The sequence below is a fragment of the Vicugna pacos genome, chromosome 11, assembly GCF_048564905.1.
Source record: "Vicugna pacos chromosome 11, VicPac4, whole genome shotgun sequence".
NCBI classification, from domain to species: Eukaryota; Metazoa; Chordata; class Mammalia; order Artiodactyla; family Camelidae; genus Vicugna; species Vicugna pacos.
The window spans coordinates 85694072-85712431 of NC_132997.1; the positions used below are offsets into that span (position 1 = coordinate 85694072).

Consider the following 18360-nt stretch of genomic DNA (forward strand, 5'->3'; position numbering starts at 1 on the left):
GTGTCTGAAGGAATGAGAAGCTGAGCAGTGGCTGGCACAGAGGTCATGAAAAGGAAACTGGATTATGAGAAATTATCAGCATTTACTAAGCACTTCCAAGAGATTCAAGTTGAGAACCCAACCTGCAGGGCAGGAGCACGTGAGCTGCTTTGGTTAGGAAGAGGCAAACTATCATGGGGCAAGGCCTCTCAAGAGCCCAGAGGGAACAGTCCTCTCTAAGGCTACGCTGAAGCACCTTTCTGATGACTTTCTAATGCACCTTTTCAGGTTCTTTAACACTGGGAATAGGTATCCATGAGAGAAAACACAGATATTCTGATACATGGAAAAGCACATCTGCCCTGTAGGGCCCATACACTGTGTTAGAGCTAGCTGTTTGGCCATATTCCCCATTATTTTGTAAGCTTTTTGAAAACAAGGACTATGTACCTTGTTCACTCTTATCTAAAGCACAGCTGGGTATCGGCTGACTAAATCAATCAATGGTTTCTCTTCAGACACTCACGTGAGCCAGGTTAGCTACAGAACTCTGAGCCAAGTGATTAGGAAAGAGCTCCTTGGACTGTAAGGCTGGGACCAGACCTCACAGCATGCATAGTAATGGCTGCCCCCCACCTGTACAACCTGCCAACATGCTTCCCTTCCAGTCACTCTCCAAATTCCTCCTCCTCTTACGCTCTGTACTCACAGAGTTGACCTTAGAGATGTTTTGTGCTTTGAAGTCTGAAACTTCAGTTTCCCAAACCAGCTAACCCTATCCCTTGTCAGTTATCAGCTCCACTACTACCCAGTACCCTGGTGTTATTACCTGAGTCTTCCCTCCTCTCCTCCTTTGTTGAACCACATGTGGACCAGCACCTGGTTTTATTAAATTCAACTTGCTAAGTACTTTTCAAACCTACGCCCTCTTCTCCAAGAGCACTACTATACTTTTCACTTAAGCCTTCATTATCTTTTGTCTGAACTATTGCAACAGAGTCAGAATTGATCTAACTACCTCTAATCCAGAGTGACCTTTCAAAATGCAAATCTGAACGTATTATTTCTCAGTTACGGGATACTCTCCAAGCTCCTGGCTTGGAAGTTGTTTTGACCTAGCTCTCACTATCTATGCAGTCACCACCTCCAGCCTCTGACCCTTCCCAGGGCACCCTACGTTCTAACCCCATAGTCTAAGAATCATCTGTTATTTCCTGACCACATCATGCTTGCTTTTAAATCTCTCTGCCTTTTCACATACTATTTCCTCTCAATGAAATGCACTGCATTCTCCTGAAAACCTCTAAAATATCTTTCATGTTATATTGTAATTATGTTTCTAGCTCTACTAAATAATGAGGTCAAAGTAACAGGCATGATTCTTACTTACCTCTATACCATCACCACCTGCCCACAACCACCCTGACCTGCCCGCCCTACTGCCAGGCCAGATACAGTAATTTGCTATCTTGTCTTTCTAATTGCCTTTCATCCACTTGATAAATACTGCTTATAAGGTTTAGGTATTCACAGTTCACCAAATATCCTATAGAAAGCACAGAAGTAATGATAATCTCAATGCCTTTTTGTACTTTCCAGATTTTCCAAAATAAATGTGCATTACTTTTACAAAAAAAATTAAAAGCTAATGTCCTCATTACAATAACATGTATCAAAAAGTATAATTAAAAAATTCGTAATATAATCTTCATACCTTAACTTTCAAAATAAGCTGATGTTACAAACAACTATATACAGACTAGATAAACAACAAGGTCCTACTGTATAGCACAGGGAACTATATTCAATAGCTTATAACAACCTATAATGGAAAACTATGAAAAAGAATATATATGTATAACTAAATCACTATGCTTTAAACCAGAAACTAACAACATAGTAAATCAACTATACTTCCATTTAAAAAAAGAAAGCTGATCTCACCTGAAGATGGGGAGGTTGAGATTATTGCCTGAAGCAATGTATGGTGCTTTGATGTTATGGCAGAAGAGAATGAAAGTGAGCAGGAGATAGTCAATATGCGATCTATGAACTGGTAGAAATAGAAGCGGCAGATTCATCTAGCAAAAGGAAAAACGCCAAATTTAAAAGTCAAATGGAAAGTACAGTCACACTTTGCAACTTCATATTTGGTTAAAGTCACTCAAACACTAGCTAATTAGTGATTCAGTATTGAAAAACATTTTCCAGTAGTAAAAATTTTTATCAGTTTATTATTATCTAGCTAAAAAAACTACAACAACAACAAAGAGTCAGGGAAGGAGAAGAGCAAGTGAGAAGTCAAGTTGACTCTACTATATATCTTTTGAGAGGAAGCCCTAAATCATATAAAAGAGTGTACATTTTGGAGAAAAGCTTGGTTTGGTTTCAAATCCTGGGAAAGTGACTTACTGGCCATGACTTGGGACAATTTCTTAATCTGAATGTGCCTTTATTTCCTCATTTATAAAATAAGGATTGTTGTACCTGATTTTCAGAGTTATTGCAAGGTAATTTACACAAGGAATCTTGAATCTTGCTGGTAGGCCCTTGCTTTACCCCACTTATCCTCCCCAAATACATAGCTACATAGTTATCTCACATGGGGGAAATCTGCCAAATGTGTGGGAAGTACAACAGTATACAAGAGAACATTTTCAAGGGAATTCCCAAATCATTCTGCAGATATGGAGAAAACAGATTCACATCTGACAGACTGATGACAGATTCACGTAAATTCTTACCTCAGTTGCAGCTTTAACCATCTCAAGCTGACCCTTGTGAATTTGAATATTCCAAAAGAAGCTGTTGAATAGTTTTAGCAGCACCCATCCAGTCAGTCTGAAAGAAAGTTTAAAATAATTTTAATGTATATGCACATATTTATATATATATATATATAAACATATATGGTTGCTATTTGTCTACTTAAACTTTTGAACCTACAACGTAAGAAGTACTGTAATTGATTTCACGTATGAGCTCATGTGTGTATATGTGTACATCTGAACTGTGGACTTAAAAACCTGACTTTACATATATACTACTTACAGAAGCATCCATTTATTATGTACTCAAATCCTATATTTCACTCTAATTGCATGTTTTATCCTTCAGAAGCAAATGACCAAGTAAATATTTACCTGAGCAGACTAATCCCTCCACAGCATACAAACCACTCCCTTTAAGACATGGGCATGTGCAGACTCATCAAGAAAAAGAGAGAGGGCCCAAATAAGCAAATTTAGAAATGAAAAAGGAGACGTTACTACCAATACCACAGAAATACAAAGGATCGTATAAGATTACTACAAACAACTATATGCAAATAAAATGGACAACCTAGAAGAAATGGACAAATTCCTAGAAATGTACAATTTTCCAAGACTGAATCAAAAATAAATAGAAGACATGAACAGACTTATTAGCAGTAATAAAATTGAATCAGTAATTAAAAAAAAAACAAACCTCCGAACAAACAAAAGTCCAGGACCAGATGGCTTCCCAGGTGAAGTCTACCAAACATTCACAGAAGAGTTAACACGTATTTTTCTCAAACCATTCCAAAAAGTTGCAGAGGAAGGAATGCTTCTGCATTCTGTTCATTCTACAAAGCCAGCATCACCCTGATATCAAAACCAAAGACATCATACACACAAAAAAAATCAAAGGCCAATATCACTGCTGAACATAGATGCAAAAATCCTCAACAAAATATTAGCAAATTGAATTTAACTATACACTAAAAGTATCATACACCATAATCAAGTGAAATTTATACCAGGATGCAAGGATGGTTCAACATCTGCAAATCAAGCAATGTGATACATCACATTAACAAACTGAAGAATAAAAATCATTTGATCACCTCAATAGGTGCAGAAAAAGCTCCTGACAAAATTCAACATCCATTTATGATAAAAACTCTCAATAAAGTGAATATAGAGGGAATACAAACACAAGAAAGGTCATATATGCCAAAACCACAGCTAACAGAATACTCAGTGGTGAAAAGCCAAAAGTATTTTATGTAAGATCAGGAACATGACAAGGATGCTCTCTCTCGCCACTTTTATTCGACAGAGTATTGAAAGTCATAGTCACAGCAATCAGACAAGGAAAAGAAATTCAAAGTGGAAAGGGAGAAGTGAAACTGTCACTGTTTGCAGATGACATGGTACTATAGTTAGAAAATCCTAAAGACGCCACCAAAAAAACTACGAGAACTCATCAATAAATTTGGTAAAGTTGTAGGATACAAAATTAATAAACAGAAGTCAGTTGCCTTTCTATACACTAAAAATGAACTATGAGAAGGGAAATTAAGCAAAAAATCCTATTTACAAATGCATCAAAAAGAATAAAATACCTAGGAGTAAATCTAGCTATGCACGTAAAATACCTGTCCTCGGAAAATTATAAGACACTCAGAAAAGAAACTGAAGATGATACAAGCAGACAAAAAGACATACAGTGTTCATGAACTGGAAGAATTAATACTGTTAAAATGACCGTACTACCCAAGGCAATCTACAGATTCAATACAATCTCTATCAAAATACCAATGACATTTTTCAGAGAACCAGAAAAAATAATTCTAAAATTTGTATGGAAACAAAAGGTCCCAAATAGTCAAAACAGTCTTAAGAAGAACAAAGGTGCAGTATTGCACTCCATGATTTCAAACTATCCTACAAAGCTACAATCATCAAGACAGCATATACTGGCACAAAAACAGACACACAGATCAATGGGACAGAACAGAAAATCCAGAAATGAACCCACACTTATATGGGCAATTAATCTATGACAATGGAGGCAAAAATATACAATGGGAAAGAAAACATCTCTTCGATAAATGGTGCTGGGAAAACTACACAGCTATATGCAAAAAAATCAAACTAGTCTACTCTCTCACACCATGCACAAAAATAAATTCAAAATGAGTTAAAGACTTTAAGATCTGAAACCATAAAAATTCTAGAAGAAAACGTAGGCAGTACACAATCTGATATGAGTCTTAGTATTATTTTTTCAGACCTGTCTCTTCAGGCAAGGGAAATAAAAGCAAAAATAAACAAATGGGACTACATCAAATAAAAAAAAAATCACACTTTCAGAGTAAAGAAACTATCAACAAAATGAAAAGATCACCTACTGAATAGGAGAAGATATTTGCCAAGGGTTTATCTGATAAGGAGTTAACACAAAAAATTCATATACTCAACATCAAAAAACCAAACAATCCAATTTTTAAAAGGGCAGAGGATCTGAATAGATCTCTTTTTCCAAAGAAGACTTACAGATGGCCAACAGGTACATGAAAACGTGCTCAACATCACAAATCATCAAGGGAATGAAAATCAAAACCACAATGAGATATCATCCCCCACCTGTCAGAATGGCTATTATCAAAAAGACAACAAATAACAAGTGTTGGGGAGAATGTAGAGAAAAGGAAACCGTAGTACACTGTTGGTGGGAATGTAAACTGGTGCAGCCACGATGGAAAACAGTATGGAGATTCCTCAAAAAGTTAAAAATTGAACTAACATATGACCTAGCAATTCTACTCCTGGGTATATATCTGAAAAACCCAAAAATACTAATTTGAAAAGACACACTTACCCCAATGTTCATAACAGCATTATTTCCAATTGCCAAGATATAGAAGCAACCTAATGCCCATCGATGGATGAATGGATAAAGATGTAGTACGTATACACATATACCCACCACACAAAATTGAATATTACTCAGCCATAAAAAAAATCAAAATTTTGCCATTTGTGACAACATGGATGGACCTAGAGGGTATTATGCTAAGTGAAAAAGTCAGACATAGAAAGACAAATATTATATGATTTCACTTATATGTGGAATCTAAAATTCAAAACAAAAGAGCAAACATAACAGAAACAGAGTTCAGATACAGAAAACAAACAGATAGTTGCTAAAGGAGAGGTGGGTGGAGCGGTAAGAAATAGATGAGGAAGATTAAGAGGTACAAACTTCCAGTTGTTAAATAAATGAGTCACAAGTATGAACTTTACAGTGTGGGGAATATAGTCAATAATTATGTAATATCTTTGTACCTTGATAGAACATAACTAAACTTATACTAGTGATCAGTTTGAAATGTACAGAAATATCAAATCACTAATACATGTACCAGGAACTACCATAGTGTTGTAGGTCAATTACACTTCAAAAACAAACTCAGAAAAAGAGATCAGATTTGTAGTTACCAGAGGTGGGGGATGCATGGAGGGGGGACTGGATGAAGGCAGTCAAAAGATATAAACTGCCAGTTATCAGATTAATAAGTACTAGGGATATAATGTACTACATGATAAATATAATTAACACTGCTGTATGTTATATATGAAAATTGTTAAGCGTGTAACTCCTAAGAGTTCTCATCACAAGGGAAAAAAAAATTTAATTCTGTATCTTTAATTTTGTATCTATATGAGATGATGAATGTTCACTAAGCTTACTGTGGTCATCATTTCATGATGTCTGTAAGTCAAACCACATGCTATACACCTTAAACCTACACACCTTAAACTGATACAGTGCTGTATGTCAATTACATCTCAATAAAACTGAAAGAAAAAAAAAAGGCATGGGCAAGTGAAATCTCACAACTAGTCTAGAGAGATGTCAGCAGTAATACAATGACTGCTAACAGTTAACAGAGCATTTAAGGCACCCTGAAGCCTCCCAAGTGCTACTTCCCAGGAAAGTTAAATAAGAATATAAAAAGGAGTTAGTTTTAACATCAGAATATGTTAAAACTCTTTTGGACCAAAAGCATTGCTCTGGGAAAGGGAAGTCCAATGGTTCAGTCCTGACTGTCACAACAGGATGGCTCTTGTTGAAAGTTTTTTGCGTTGTCTTTTAATACCTGATCATTGAGGGTGAGACGGTGGCAACCATTTCCTGCAGGATCTTTCTGGCTCTCTTTCTCACTTTGCTGACGGCTTTTGATTGCTGCTGAGCGGACCCATCAGGGTTTAATTCAGCAGCCACTTCTGCAATAGCCTCTTGTACTCTGATTTGCAAATGGAAAGAAAGACAATGTAACTGGTTCTATGTTACATTCTGTATTAGTTTCTTAACCACAGGTATAAATCACAAAATAAATATACTTTCTCTTTTAAATGTGATAACACAAGAGAGTAAGCTCAATTTAGAAGTGCTTTCTCTGGCTGTCTATTAAATACTAAGGATATTATATTCCTGAATCAGTTACTCTCTGAGGAAGCTAGAAGACAGACTTGAGAATTTAATTCAAATTCACTGGGCAACAACTAGTGAATTTGAATGTTTCAGTTATGCTGTAAGGGATACAGTTACACTCCGGCAGAAGGGAAAAAAAGGAAGAGTATCAATCCCTTTAGGCATATTAATTCAGAGGTATCCAAAGCCCACTGCCAAAGAAATGTGTGATTTTTCTTCTGAAGACCAAACTTATTATTCATTTACATTGTGGCTCTATTAGTGGAACTATTTGTAAAACTCTCTAGGAGATATCAAAGAAGGACATAAACATTTATAAGTGGTTTTCAAATCAAACCAGTAATTTTAAAAAGGCCCAGCTCAAGATTTAAATAGCACAGACCAGTAAGCAGTGAGGTTTAAAGGGAAGATTTAATCCAGTCTTATAAATATTCCACATGACTCAGGGAAGAATCCATGAGGTTTAAACCTCCTTAAATCGCTTCTAACATCCTAGCTACTAGTCAAAATATCTGAATGGAATGAAACATACTTCAGGGGTTTTACCTAGAAAACAGAATATACAATAAACCAAGGGAGTTTCAAATAATTGTGTTTTCTCCCACTGTTGCTGATTTTAGACTAGTGTACAGCAAAACTCCAGAGCCCCATCATTCATTAATACAAAAACACTAATTCCACAGGACACTGACACACCATCCCTAAGCCTATTCCTTGAGTAGCATTTATTTCAATACAGCCAGGAATGTTTTCACAAGTGATTCATGTAACTATTACATCTACATTACCAACTATTCACTCGTTCATTCAATAACTATTTATTGAGTACCTACTATGTGCCACTACCATTCAGTCCTTAACAACCACACCATTGGGCCTGCATTTCTAAGCCTCTTTCAATCCACTCTAGTCTCCAGCTCACCAAATCCCCATCCCTAATCAGGAAGATGCCTAACACAGGCCACAACAATATGGTGGAAGAGAGACCGACCTTCACCCAAACTGCCCCAGTCTAAAGGCTTAACTTCATCATAATTTATCTCCCCACTCCATCTGAATTCAGGTTAGCCTCTCTCATTTGTAAGCAAGATCCTCTGAGGGCAAGGATAGTGTCTTATTCTCTTAAAATTTCTAATAATGACTTTCTAATACAAGAATTTGTGCCTAGGTGCTTAATAATTATTTGACAGAAATATCAAACTTGCCTCTCTTCTGGCTATAAAATAGGAAACACCCCCAAATATTCCTACTACAGAAAACTTAACAGAGAACTCTAGAAACATGCATCTCTGAACTCCAACTTGCCTTTCATATATTAGAAGCCCATTCAATTATCAATGCATAGAAAAGACTGCTATTCCCACAAGGCACTGCTCATCAAAACTGTCTGTTCTCTTGCCTTTCCTTGGTTTCTCCTGGGGCTTCACATCTAACATTTGGAAACACAGACACCTCTTGAGACAGAGTCCCAGGGAAACTAAAGGTTAATCAAGGAAATTACTTCTCTACTCCCACTCTTGCCGCCCATCCCAGCCTGTCCCCTTCACAACAGCATCCCTGCTCTTACCTGCTGCTGTTCAGTACATTTTCAGTCACATTGGTGGCAAACATGCCTCTATGGACATCTCGCTCTTGAACAAAAAGCATGTAAGAAAGACGTCTTGCAAGCCATCCTCGGTGCCTGCAATGTGAAAATGACTTAGGAGAGAAGAACTCTAGGAATACCTAAAACAAGTTGCTTAAATATACAGTGGTATCCCTCCTGTATGAACAAACCCTTACTTCATCTATTCTGGAGATTCAGGTTCTCCTACAGCAAGCTCGCCTTAGTAAGTATTTCCAGATGTTTGCAGACAATTTTATTTCTCATTTCTTTCATGTACTCTCAGGTAAAATTGAAACTTATAATTTCTGCATTAATGCTTGAATAGTGTTACTTTGAAATTAATTATCCAAATATAAAAATGAAAGAAATAAAACTGTTTTATTAATACCATAAAAAAACAAGTATGTTGAGTGCTATACATAAGGCACACAGCTATGAACTATGAAAAATTATTTGGAAGTCTCTTCCTACCGTGAAGGGCTAATTAGTTCTTGTTACAGTAGTTTTTCTAAGGTGTTCGCTGACATCTCAAATTGACAAGGCTGACCAGTTGAGGGAAGTCGAGGATAAATGGACAGTGGTCTGAATATTTGTACTCTGGGCTTATGAAGCCAGAAGTTCCTACTGGTTTGTTGTTGTTGTTGTTTTTAACACAGTCAATATATCTAAGGGACAGGACATGTTCCCACCAGAGACAGACAGCAACTGTGTGTCATTTGGATGAAGGTTAAGAACAGGGATCTCAGAATAAGAATGCTACAAATTTCATTATGCAAATGACTTGAAACCACGTGTAATAATTATATAATGCCTATTATCATTTTCTCCATAATGACAGTCATACAGAAAGTGGAAAATTTTGATCCTAAATTAATTCTGAAAAGGCCCAAAAAGCCTTTGATTGAGGAAAAGTAATTTGAAGAACTGTTTATGAATCACAGGTTTCTTCTTCTCTCCTTCCTGACATTCTTTTTCTTCTTCCTTTCCTTTGTCTCATTTCTCTGAAAACTTGGCCCAGTATGTTAAGTGTTTAATTCTAAACTCTTGCATCAGTGAACATTTTCAAAATTATTACCGGAATGTACAAAATCCAAACTCTTGATGAAATCCTTTTGCAACTGACTGAGAACAGTGTGTGTGTGTGTGTGTGTGTGTGTGTGTGTGTGTGTGTGTGTGTGTGTGTGTAAAAATGTTTAGTTCTTGCTTCATCAACACATAAAAGAGCTAAATAACCAACTCAACTGCACAGTGGCTCATTACACTGAATAGTTGCATACTGCCTAGTCAGTATAACACATGCTAAAAAAAAAAAGAGTGTGTGTTAGTATATGTACATTTCATAAGCTTTTTTTCCTTAACTGACTCCAACAGAGGACAATACATGAACTTCTTGGTTTGTCTGTAAAATAACTACTTACTCAATGGATCCTTTTCCTTAGCATCTTAGTCATATTAACCAAAGGAGAAAAAAATTTCTCTTCTTGCCTTCAAACTTAAGAGAGCAAGAGACACAGGGTGTAGCATGGGAGTTGGAAAAACATGTGCCTTGACTTTAGTTCTATTAAAAAAAAATTTAACACATACATACAAGTATTGTCATACTCATTTATAATCTCATGATCAAAATACATGCAGTAACATCAAAAAGATTTAAAATTAAGTATCTGACCTCTTCGATCAGTTTTTCACAGAATTTCACATATTTCTCATCACCTGAGCCTACTACTTACCTGCTCCAGGCATTTACTCTTAGAATTATGAGGACAGGAGCATGGTTGGCTGTCTTTTCTCTCCTGCCTCGCAGACTTTCACCCTCCTTCCTTATCCTCTAACCTAGATTCACATAGAACAAAGCCTCTTTTCTCTCATGATGCCCAACAGCCCATCCCCATATGCCTGGAATTTGGAAGTAAGAATTCTAAGAAAAGTCTTAAGCTAATAATAAGTGAAAGAACATTTGATCAGTAGAGGAAAAAATCTTCTAAAACTCTATAGATTAAGCAGATTTCAAAGAGTCACATTTCAAAGAGTCATACTTTAAAGTATTAAATAATAATAGATCATAAGACATTCAAACCTACACCTCTTCTCAGACAAATCTTTATCACACTTTGGCACATTTCAGATGCAACATCAATATATGAATAAGTTAGAGAAAGCTGTAAGTGATATCCACACTCTCATGAAAATATTTAGTACATAATTACAGCAGTGGTATAGTAACAGGTGTCTCAGATTCCAATTTTTAGATAAAGACTCTTATGTCAGAAGTTAATATTCTATTAACTCTGAAAAACATAAAGAGATTCATCTTGAAGTGTGTTAATTGGTTGTTATAGAGTTTTTCTTTTGAGACGCATTAGAAGTGTAAAAGATTTTTTTTTACCTTGTGTGAGTTTCATTGATATAAATAACATTCCGCAAACCCAAAGACGGGATACTGGAGTTGAAAAATTTATCCTACATAAAACAAAATAAACATAGATATAAATATATATTACTGGTGAAGGACTCATTACCAGTTCTTGAGGACTTCTATAATTCAAGCATAAAGTTAGGCACTGCTTCAAAAATCTAGGAGATGAAGAAAAAAATGTTTTATTGAAAAGTACTTTTTAGTCTTCAAAGACAGTCACAAACCCGAAACTAATCCTCAGCACTGTGTAAAGTGAGTACTGCCTCCCTCTTTCCTGCCCAACTCTCCACCCCCCAACAGAAAATAATTAAAGTCACAGACAGCTTAAGTCACTGACAGGAATACTGGAGGTTTCAGTGTTTCTAAAATAGAAAAATAGTATGCTGAGTACCACACAGTTATTGTTAAGATTACTGTATTTCCCAATAATTCTGACACATAAGAAATATTATCCCCATTTCATAGATAGGAAAACTGAGGCTGGCAGAAGTTTAGGATTCAACCCTAGATCTTGCTTCAAAGAGTGTGGTCTTTCTATTCCCCTAAAATGACTGTCGACTTAATGAGAAAACGCGGCTAACGGTCACCCTCTTTACAGGTAATTTTGAATGATAATTAAGAAATAGCTCTGGTAAAAAGAGAAAGTTCATAACTTTAACAACATGGGCAAAAATGTAAACTTGCCACAAGTAAATGCTGAGAAAGCACATTGTACCCTCAACAAAAGATATAAAAATACTTAAATGACATCACTTTAGAGAAAAGGAAAATAGGGTTTCAGACGAAAGGTAGCAAATGTCAAAAAAATTCTATAGTTTTATTTTCAATAAAATATGTTTATTTTAAATAAACATGTTATGGAAGATTTTAAGATCAAATTCAGCTCCATCAGGTACCACATTTAGGCAAAAATCAATTATCTGTTATACTACCTGTTATAATATTCACCTATCTCCAAACCAAACCATCACCACCACCAAATTATTTCCTATACCCTCTCCTTAGAGTTAAGGTATTGTTCTGGTCTCTTAAGCATTTAAAATTAGAATTAGATGAGATGCCAGATCTAAAAAGAAAAGCCACATGATCTTCTATTTAAATCTTTATTTCTACTGGCCTATTAATCTGAACTGGCCTTACTCCTAGACTAGAAATTTCCATGATCTTTCACCTCTACCAAGTTTCTGCAACAAGGCACTTGTGATTTAAGAGAAACGATATTTATATCAGGACATTCTTGAGCAGACATGAATATTTAACATAAACTGCTTGGGTAGCACACAAATCTCTCCCAGGTTTGTAAATCCTTTATAGCAAACTCAGAATTCTACTTCCTGCCCCCTAACTCCAAATAGAAAATTCACATGGCACAGTTAGCTCTCCACATAGGTTATAAGGAAACTTTATAAATGGCAGGGTTAATACATGGCACTTAAATGTTAGAATTTCTACGTCCTGCTAACTGGCTCATCCCAGAGAGAGCTTAGCATCCAGGTACACCTTTTAAAAGACAACTCTACTGCCTGAGAGCACAGCCACAGTGGATTCTACATTCCTGTGCTAACTCATCCCTCTGGCAAAATGCCATCAGAAACACACCTTTTTTCCAGTCAACTCTTCTCAAATACTACACTACAATGTGGAATATTCTACGTGGCTTGAGTTTTTTCACCAAAATACAAACAACAAACCCATACACACTCTTTCTCAAATGTTCCTCCTAACGTTTTAGTGACCATCCTTCACCATCACTGAGATTACCCCTCCACCCCGTGCCCTACCCCCACAATGGACACTTAGCAAAAGGGAGAGCAGGGCAAAGCCACAGCTTTAATTTCTTATTCCGTCCTGCTCTTGATCCCTCTCTGACTCATCTCGCTAGGATTTTAATGTTGAGTGCTAAAGTTCAACATCTAGAAGTTACGTGACGGTTTCCACCAACTCTTTGGAAGAGTTATCTGAAAGTAAGATCTACTCTCCCCGGAAAATCATACTAAAATTTAAAAAACAAAAACAAATCGCTGGCATCAACTATTAGACCAATACTTGGTGAACAAATGAGTGGAAAGAAAATCGAGTCAACATCTTTACTTGGAATATTTGATTTATAAATATGGGACTGAGTTCTACAAATGAATGAAGTCCATTGAGACTACACAACAATAAAATTCACACAAAGTTGGAAAGCTGTATCATGTATTTCACTGTTTATTAAAGGCCAACAAAGGTGTTAGAGGCAACATTCTTACCCAGCTCTGGGGAGTACAGGAGTAACAACATCTTCCCACAAACGGCCTTTTCCGGCTCATCAGGCTTTCTTTCCACTTTAAGGTTGCAGATCTGAAGACAGTCGGTCTGAAACCACACTCACCCTAATAAATACAGAAAAATAGTGTCTGAATGGCAAGAGAATTACACTTGTCTACTTGATCTCTAAAATGAAGCTATTTCAGATAAGAGAGAAACTTATGACACATTTTCCTCTTGTCTGCATGTGTTTCTGAGTGATTTTCATTCAAGGTACTCCCTCCACGACAACACTTGGAACAAAGCTTGGAACAATAAGCAGAAGTTGAGCACGTAAGAATAGTAATAGCTGGCAACACTCAAAGCAGCATACCGACGTTTAAAAACTAAGTTGTAAGAGGCCAGGCAGCCTTCCGACAGTAGCAAGACAAATAAAATCAGACTCCTGGATCCCTACGCTAACAATTTCATCTCATTCCCTCCCTCTCAAATCACACACTCCCACAAAGGACCTACAAAGGCCTTACAGAGTAAGCAAGTTGTTACGATGCAGCTGAAAATATTTTACTTTAAATGAAAAACAAGGTAAACTTATATAACATTCCTTTATCCTAACAAGACAGTTTAAAGGCTGGAACTAAAATTACAGCCGTATTATCCAATTAGCGTCAAACTCTGCTCTTCTGTTCTAAACAATTTTCTCTTAACTTTGAGTTCATCAGTTACTCCAATCTCACTGATGTAACATTCTCAAAAACGAAAAAGAAACATAAAAAACTACTCAAAACCTCAACATCCATTTTTATCTAAAGCAGATAATTTTCAAGAAATATTTAAAACACGCCATGTTATATTGCATACGGAAAACAAAACCACAGAAAAATGCATGGCCTTTGGAATGGGATTCATACTAAAATTTCCCATTTTTAATTTCTGAAGTAAAGTTGATTTGCATTACAAAATTCACACTTGTTAAATGTAATTATGGAAAGAAAGAAATCTCTTTATAATAACATCAGCCAAAACAACTAATAGAGTTTTTTTTCTATGCAAAAGTGTTTTGCTTTTTAACATAATCTGTACAAGTTTCCTACCCACAATCTTTCCAATAGTGTAACACCATAAGAATTTTTAAATATTACACCTAATAAACATACCTTCTAATACCTGGAGGCAGCTTCTGTAGCTATTTTAATCTCTATTTGAATTTATTGCTTCCAGTGTTTCCACCTTCATAAACAACATTGACGTGAACATCTTTAGGCTGAAGGCTTTTAACTCATACCTCAGACTTACCCATTCCTCATTTACATGCTTGCATCGACCAATACTGTATTCAGAGGAATTTGGCAAATAAGAAACATCTATCGTGCCAAGGGTCAGTGCAGATTCATCCATGTCACAAAGTGTACCTCCCAGATCATGCACTATAAAAAATAAATTCCATTTATGTTAATGAGGGATCCAGAGAGTAAGTACTAGAACTCAAAATTCTAATTTCTATGTTATTTTGCCCCATAATAGGATGTCAAATGAACTACAAGAGGATGTCCACCATGTTTAGTCAAAGTGTGAAAACAAACTTTGGTGTGTATATATGAATTCAAGCCATTTTTATTTTAAATAAATAAATAAATAAACATTTGTTTCTTTATGTTTCCTGAACCAAACAGCTACGAATTTGCAAGAGTAAGTAACAGCTTATTTCAGATACATGATAAAGAATTATTTCACCTGTCCGAATAATTACATAGTTCTTAGGAGGATGAAGACACACATTTATTAAATATAAGTTACATGTATGCACACAAGCAGATAATTTTGAAAAATGTGCTGGGAATTTTGGGTCATATATACTATGCAATGTAACATGGGTAAAGGCAATGACGGCACCTCTAAACTTCCCCACTTAAACTGAGTTAAGCTCTTAATTTTCTTGCGCTGCCTTAAATGAAATGATATTTGCACTTTTAATACAGTCACAAAGTTCTAAAACAAAAGTGCACTGTTCAGAAATATCTGATTTATAAGTTTTCATATCTTTTCAGTAAGCCTCTTCCTACCCTAAGAAAAAATGTTCACTAAAGAAAATAGCTATTAACCTAAAATATAAGAATCTTCTAACATAATTCTCAAATTATTTTCTCTTTTGGCTATTTCTCACTCGGCCTTAAATTAGTCCTTTAAAATCTTGAAAGGTCACATCCAGGTCAACAGTGTTCCCTGGAAGGCAGATCCTGATTTCTTTACTATCCCCATATGGGTTTACTGCGGTAACTGTTATTCTCAGCATAACTATACACATCCTAACAATTTTACGTAAGTAACAATCTAACATAATAGGCGAGGGGAGACAATCGTAAAGCAACGTACCTGACATGAAAGCTTGCACTAAAAAACTCAGCTATTAGTTTCAGGTGCAGAATGTGGCTACAACAGGGGGAGCCCGTTGCTGCCTGGGAAAATGAAGACCGGGCTGGCCCCAGTGATGGCGGGAGGACAGGAGGGGAAGAGTCTTGGCGCAAATTGAAAGTCCACGCTTCGCTGCTCCCTCCCCACGTTTGTCCAAGGTCAAGAAGTTTAAAAAAAAAAAAAATCCTGGAGGCTCCAGGCTATCGGCCCATAGGAGCCACAAAGGCAAGAGAGCCAGTTCTGAAGCCAAGCATATCTGAGTTCGAATCCCCCACTGCTTACCATCTATGTGACTTTGCACAAGTTGGTTAACTTCTTTGCTTTGGTTTCCCCAACTGGAAAATGGGCATGATATGCTAACTCTTACCTCCTGGGAGGACGGGATAATACATGTAAGGCGCCTGGCACAGTGTCTGAAACACAGTGAGTGCTCAATCCAATCAATGGTCATCTGTCATCGGATTGTCTCCAGCACCAGCTGCTCTCTGAGCACCCCTGCTGCCCCAACGCCAAAGCCAATGCCCACACGTCCCCCTCGGGCACGCAGGATTCTGAGCCCACAGGAACTTCCCGTCCGCCCAGGGGAAGCCCGGCCGCAGCCCGGTCGCCCAGGCAGAGAACAAGCCCGATCCCTCTGCCCGCACGAGCCGGGCCCATCTCTCAGGTAGAACCTCGGAGCTCGAGGGAGGGGACCGGGGCGGGGGGAGCAGACCGCCCGACAGCTGGCGGAAGTCGCGCCGGGCCGGCGGAGAGGGCGACCACGCACCTGTCCCGGCGCTCCCGGCCCGAGCAGCCTCGCGCAGCCCGCTCCCGCCCTCGCCGCTCACACCCGCAGCTCCTCCGGCTTCAGCTCTGCAGCTGCCCGCACTTCAACTCTCCGCCGGAGCTGCTGCAGCGTCGCGCCCTGATGACGCAACGGGCGCCGGGAGTGACGTGCACAGCCGCGAGCCGGCCAGTTGCGGGCGGGCGAGGGCGAGAGCCCCGGGGCCTGAGGGGTCGGTGGCCTGGAACACCGCGTGGATCTGAGAGTAGAAGCTGTGCCCACCGGTGTGTCTTTGTGGCCAAGCACGGCGTGTGGGGCCTAAGCGCGCGGTGATTCTGCCTGGCGCAGTCCTGTGAGTGTGAGTGTGTGTGTGTGTGTGTGTGTGTGTACCTAAGTCTGCATCGTGTGAACGCTGCTCATCGGGAAGTTTGCTTCTCCGCCAGGCTCTCCTGGGAGGGTGCACGTGAGCAGTCTGGGTTTACCCGTATAAGTGTGAGCTGTCTTTTTGGGGGATTCATAAGAATGCAGATTTTATTAGGTATGAGGGAGGTGGGGATTGGGAACGGCCCTGTTATGTAATTTTGCGAACAGTGGCCGACTGCCTTTTCCTAAAGGCAGAAAAATGAGGAATTAAAAGAGAAACAAGTAAGGCTTAGAAGAGCCTGACTCCAAATAACCTTGTGTTTAGCTGTTGAAACAAAATAACCAGGGCACAAAGGGTTTCTTTCACAGTATTTGTCATGCCATTAACAAGGCCAGTGGTTATCAAGGGATTAGCAACTTCGAAGGAAAAAGATAAACTTTAACATACATTTGAGCAACAAGCATTAGGTATGAACTAGCAGCTGGGAATACAAAGATCGTTTAGGCATAGTCTCAGCCGTCACACCTCTGCCACCAGTCCTCATCTCTGCACTCTTGAACCCAAACCCTCTCTTCAAATCAGTCTCCGCCCCTGTCCACCCATTGAAAACCATCGAGAGCTCCCCCACAGTCTGAATGCCTGGCATGTAAGGCCTCACACATAGGCCTCTGCTTTCCCCACTATTCTCCATCAGGAGTCCTTTACTCCCAAATTGCTCCTAAGCAAACCATGGACACTTATACTTCTGACTGTGCTCACAGCAGCCTCCCCTAAATCCCATAGTCCTTTCCTGAACTAGTCTCTAAACCTTCCCTAATCTCTCCAGCCTCCCATAATCACACTGTCTTGTGAAATCTCACAGATTTACTGTGGCACCACGCCTTGTGTCTTTATCAATTTGTGTCATTCTTCCACAAGATTATGAACTCATCATCAATGCCTCAGTTTTGCCCCAGTTTCTTAGGTAACACTACAATGCATTGTCATAGTAAACATTCAGTAAATACTTGTTGAAGCTGAGGAACAAGAAGACAAAGAGTTTCTTCTCTTGCACTTTCTACTTCTGTTTATAAATCCATCCAAAAACAATTCAAAACAGTAGGATTGTTATTCATTAAAAAAAAGATTTTGAGGGGGGTGGGAAGGGATAAACTGGGAGTTCAAGATTTGCAGATACTGACTGGTATGTATAAAATAAATAAACAAGTTTATACTTGTTTATTTATATATGTATATATAGCACAAGGAAATATATTCAATATCTTGTGGTGGCTTATGGTGAAAAAGAATGAAAATGAATGTATGTATGTCAATGTATGACTGAAGCA

General features: G+C 38.0%; 1 protein-coding gene across 3 annotated transcripts in view; it reads right to left on the bottom strand.

The window, feature by feature from the left end:
• The window catches only part of GPAM (glycerol-3-phosphate acyltransferase, mitochondrial), a 35069-nt gene extending 18255 nt beyond the window's left edge, over positions 1-16814 (bottom strand). Inside the window, exons 1-8 of one of the 3 annotated variants that reach the window (XM_015235945.3) lie at positions 16672-16814; positions 14790-14920; positions 13496-13618; positions 11217-11290; positions 8792-8905; positions 6890-7036; positions 2724-2820; positions 1924-2060 (exon numbers count right to left, since the gene is read on the bottom strand). In XM_015235945.3, coding sequence (XP_015091431.1) covers positions 1924-2060; positions 2724-2820; positions 6890-7036; positions 8792-8905; positions 11217-11290; positions 13496-13618; positions 14790-14891 — 794 coding nt within the window. In that variant the 5' untranslated portion in view covers positions 14892-14920; positions 16672-16814. The other 2 variants (XM_006200205.4, XM_072971876.1) reach the window with 2 other exon arrangements.
• Between the last annotated feature and the right edge of the window lie 1546 nt (positions 16815-18360).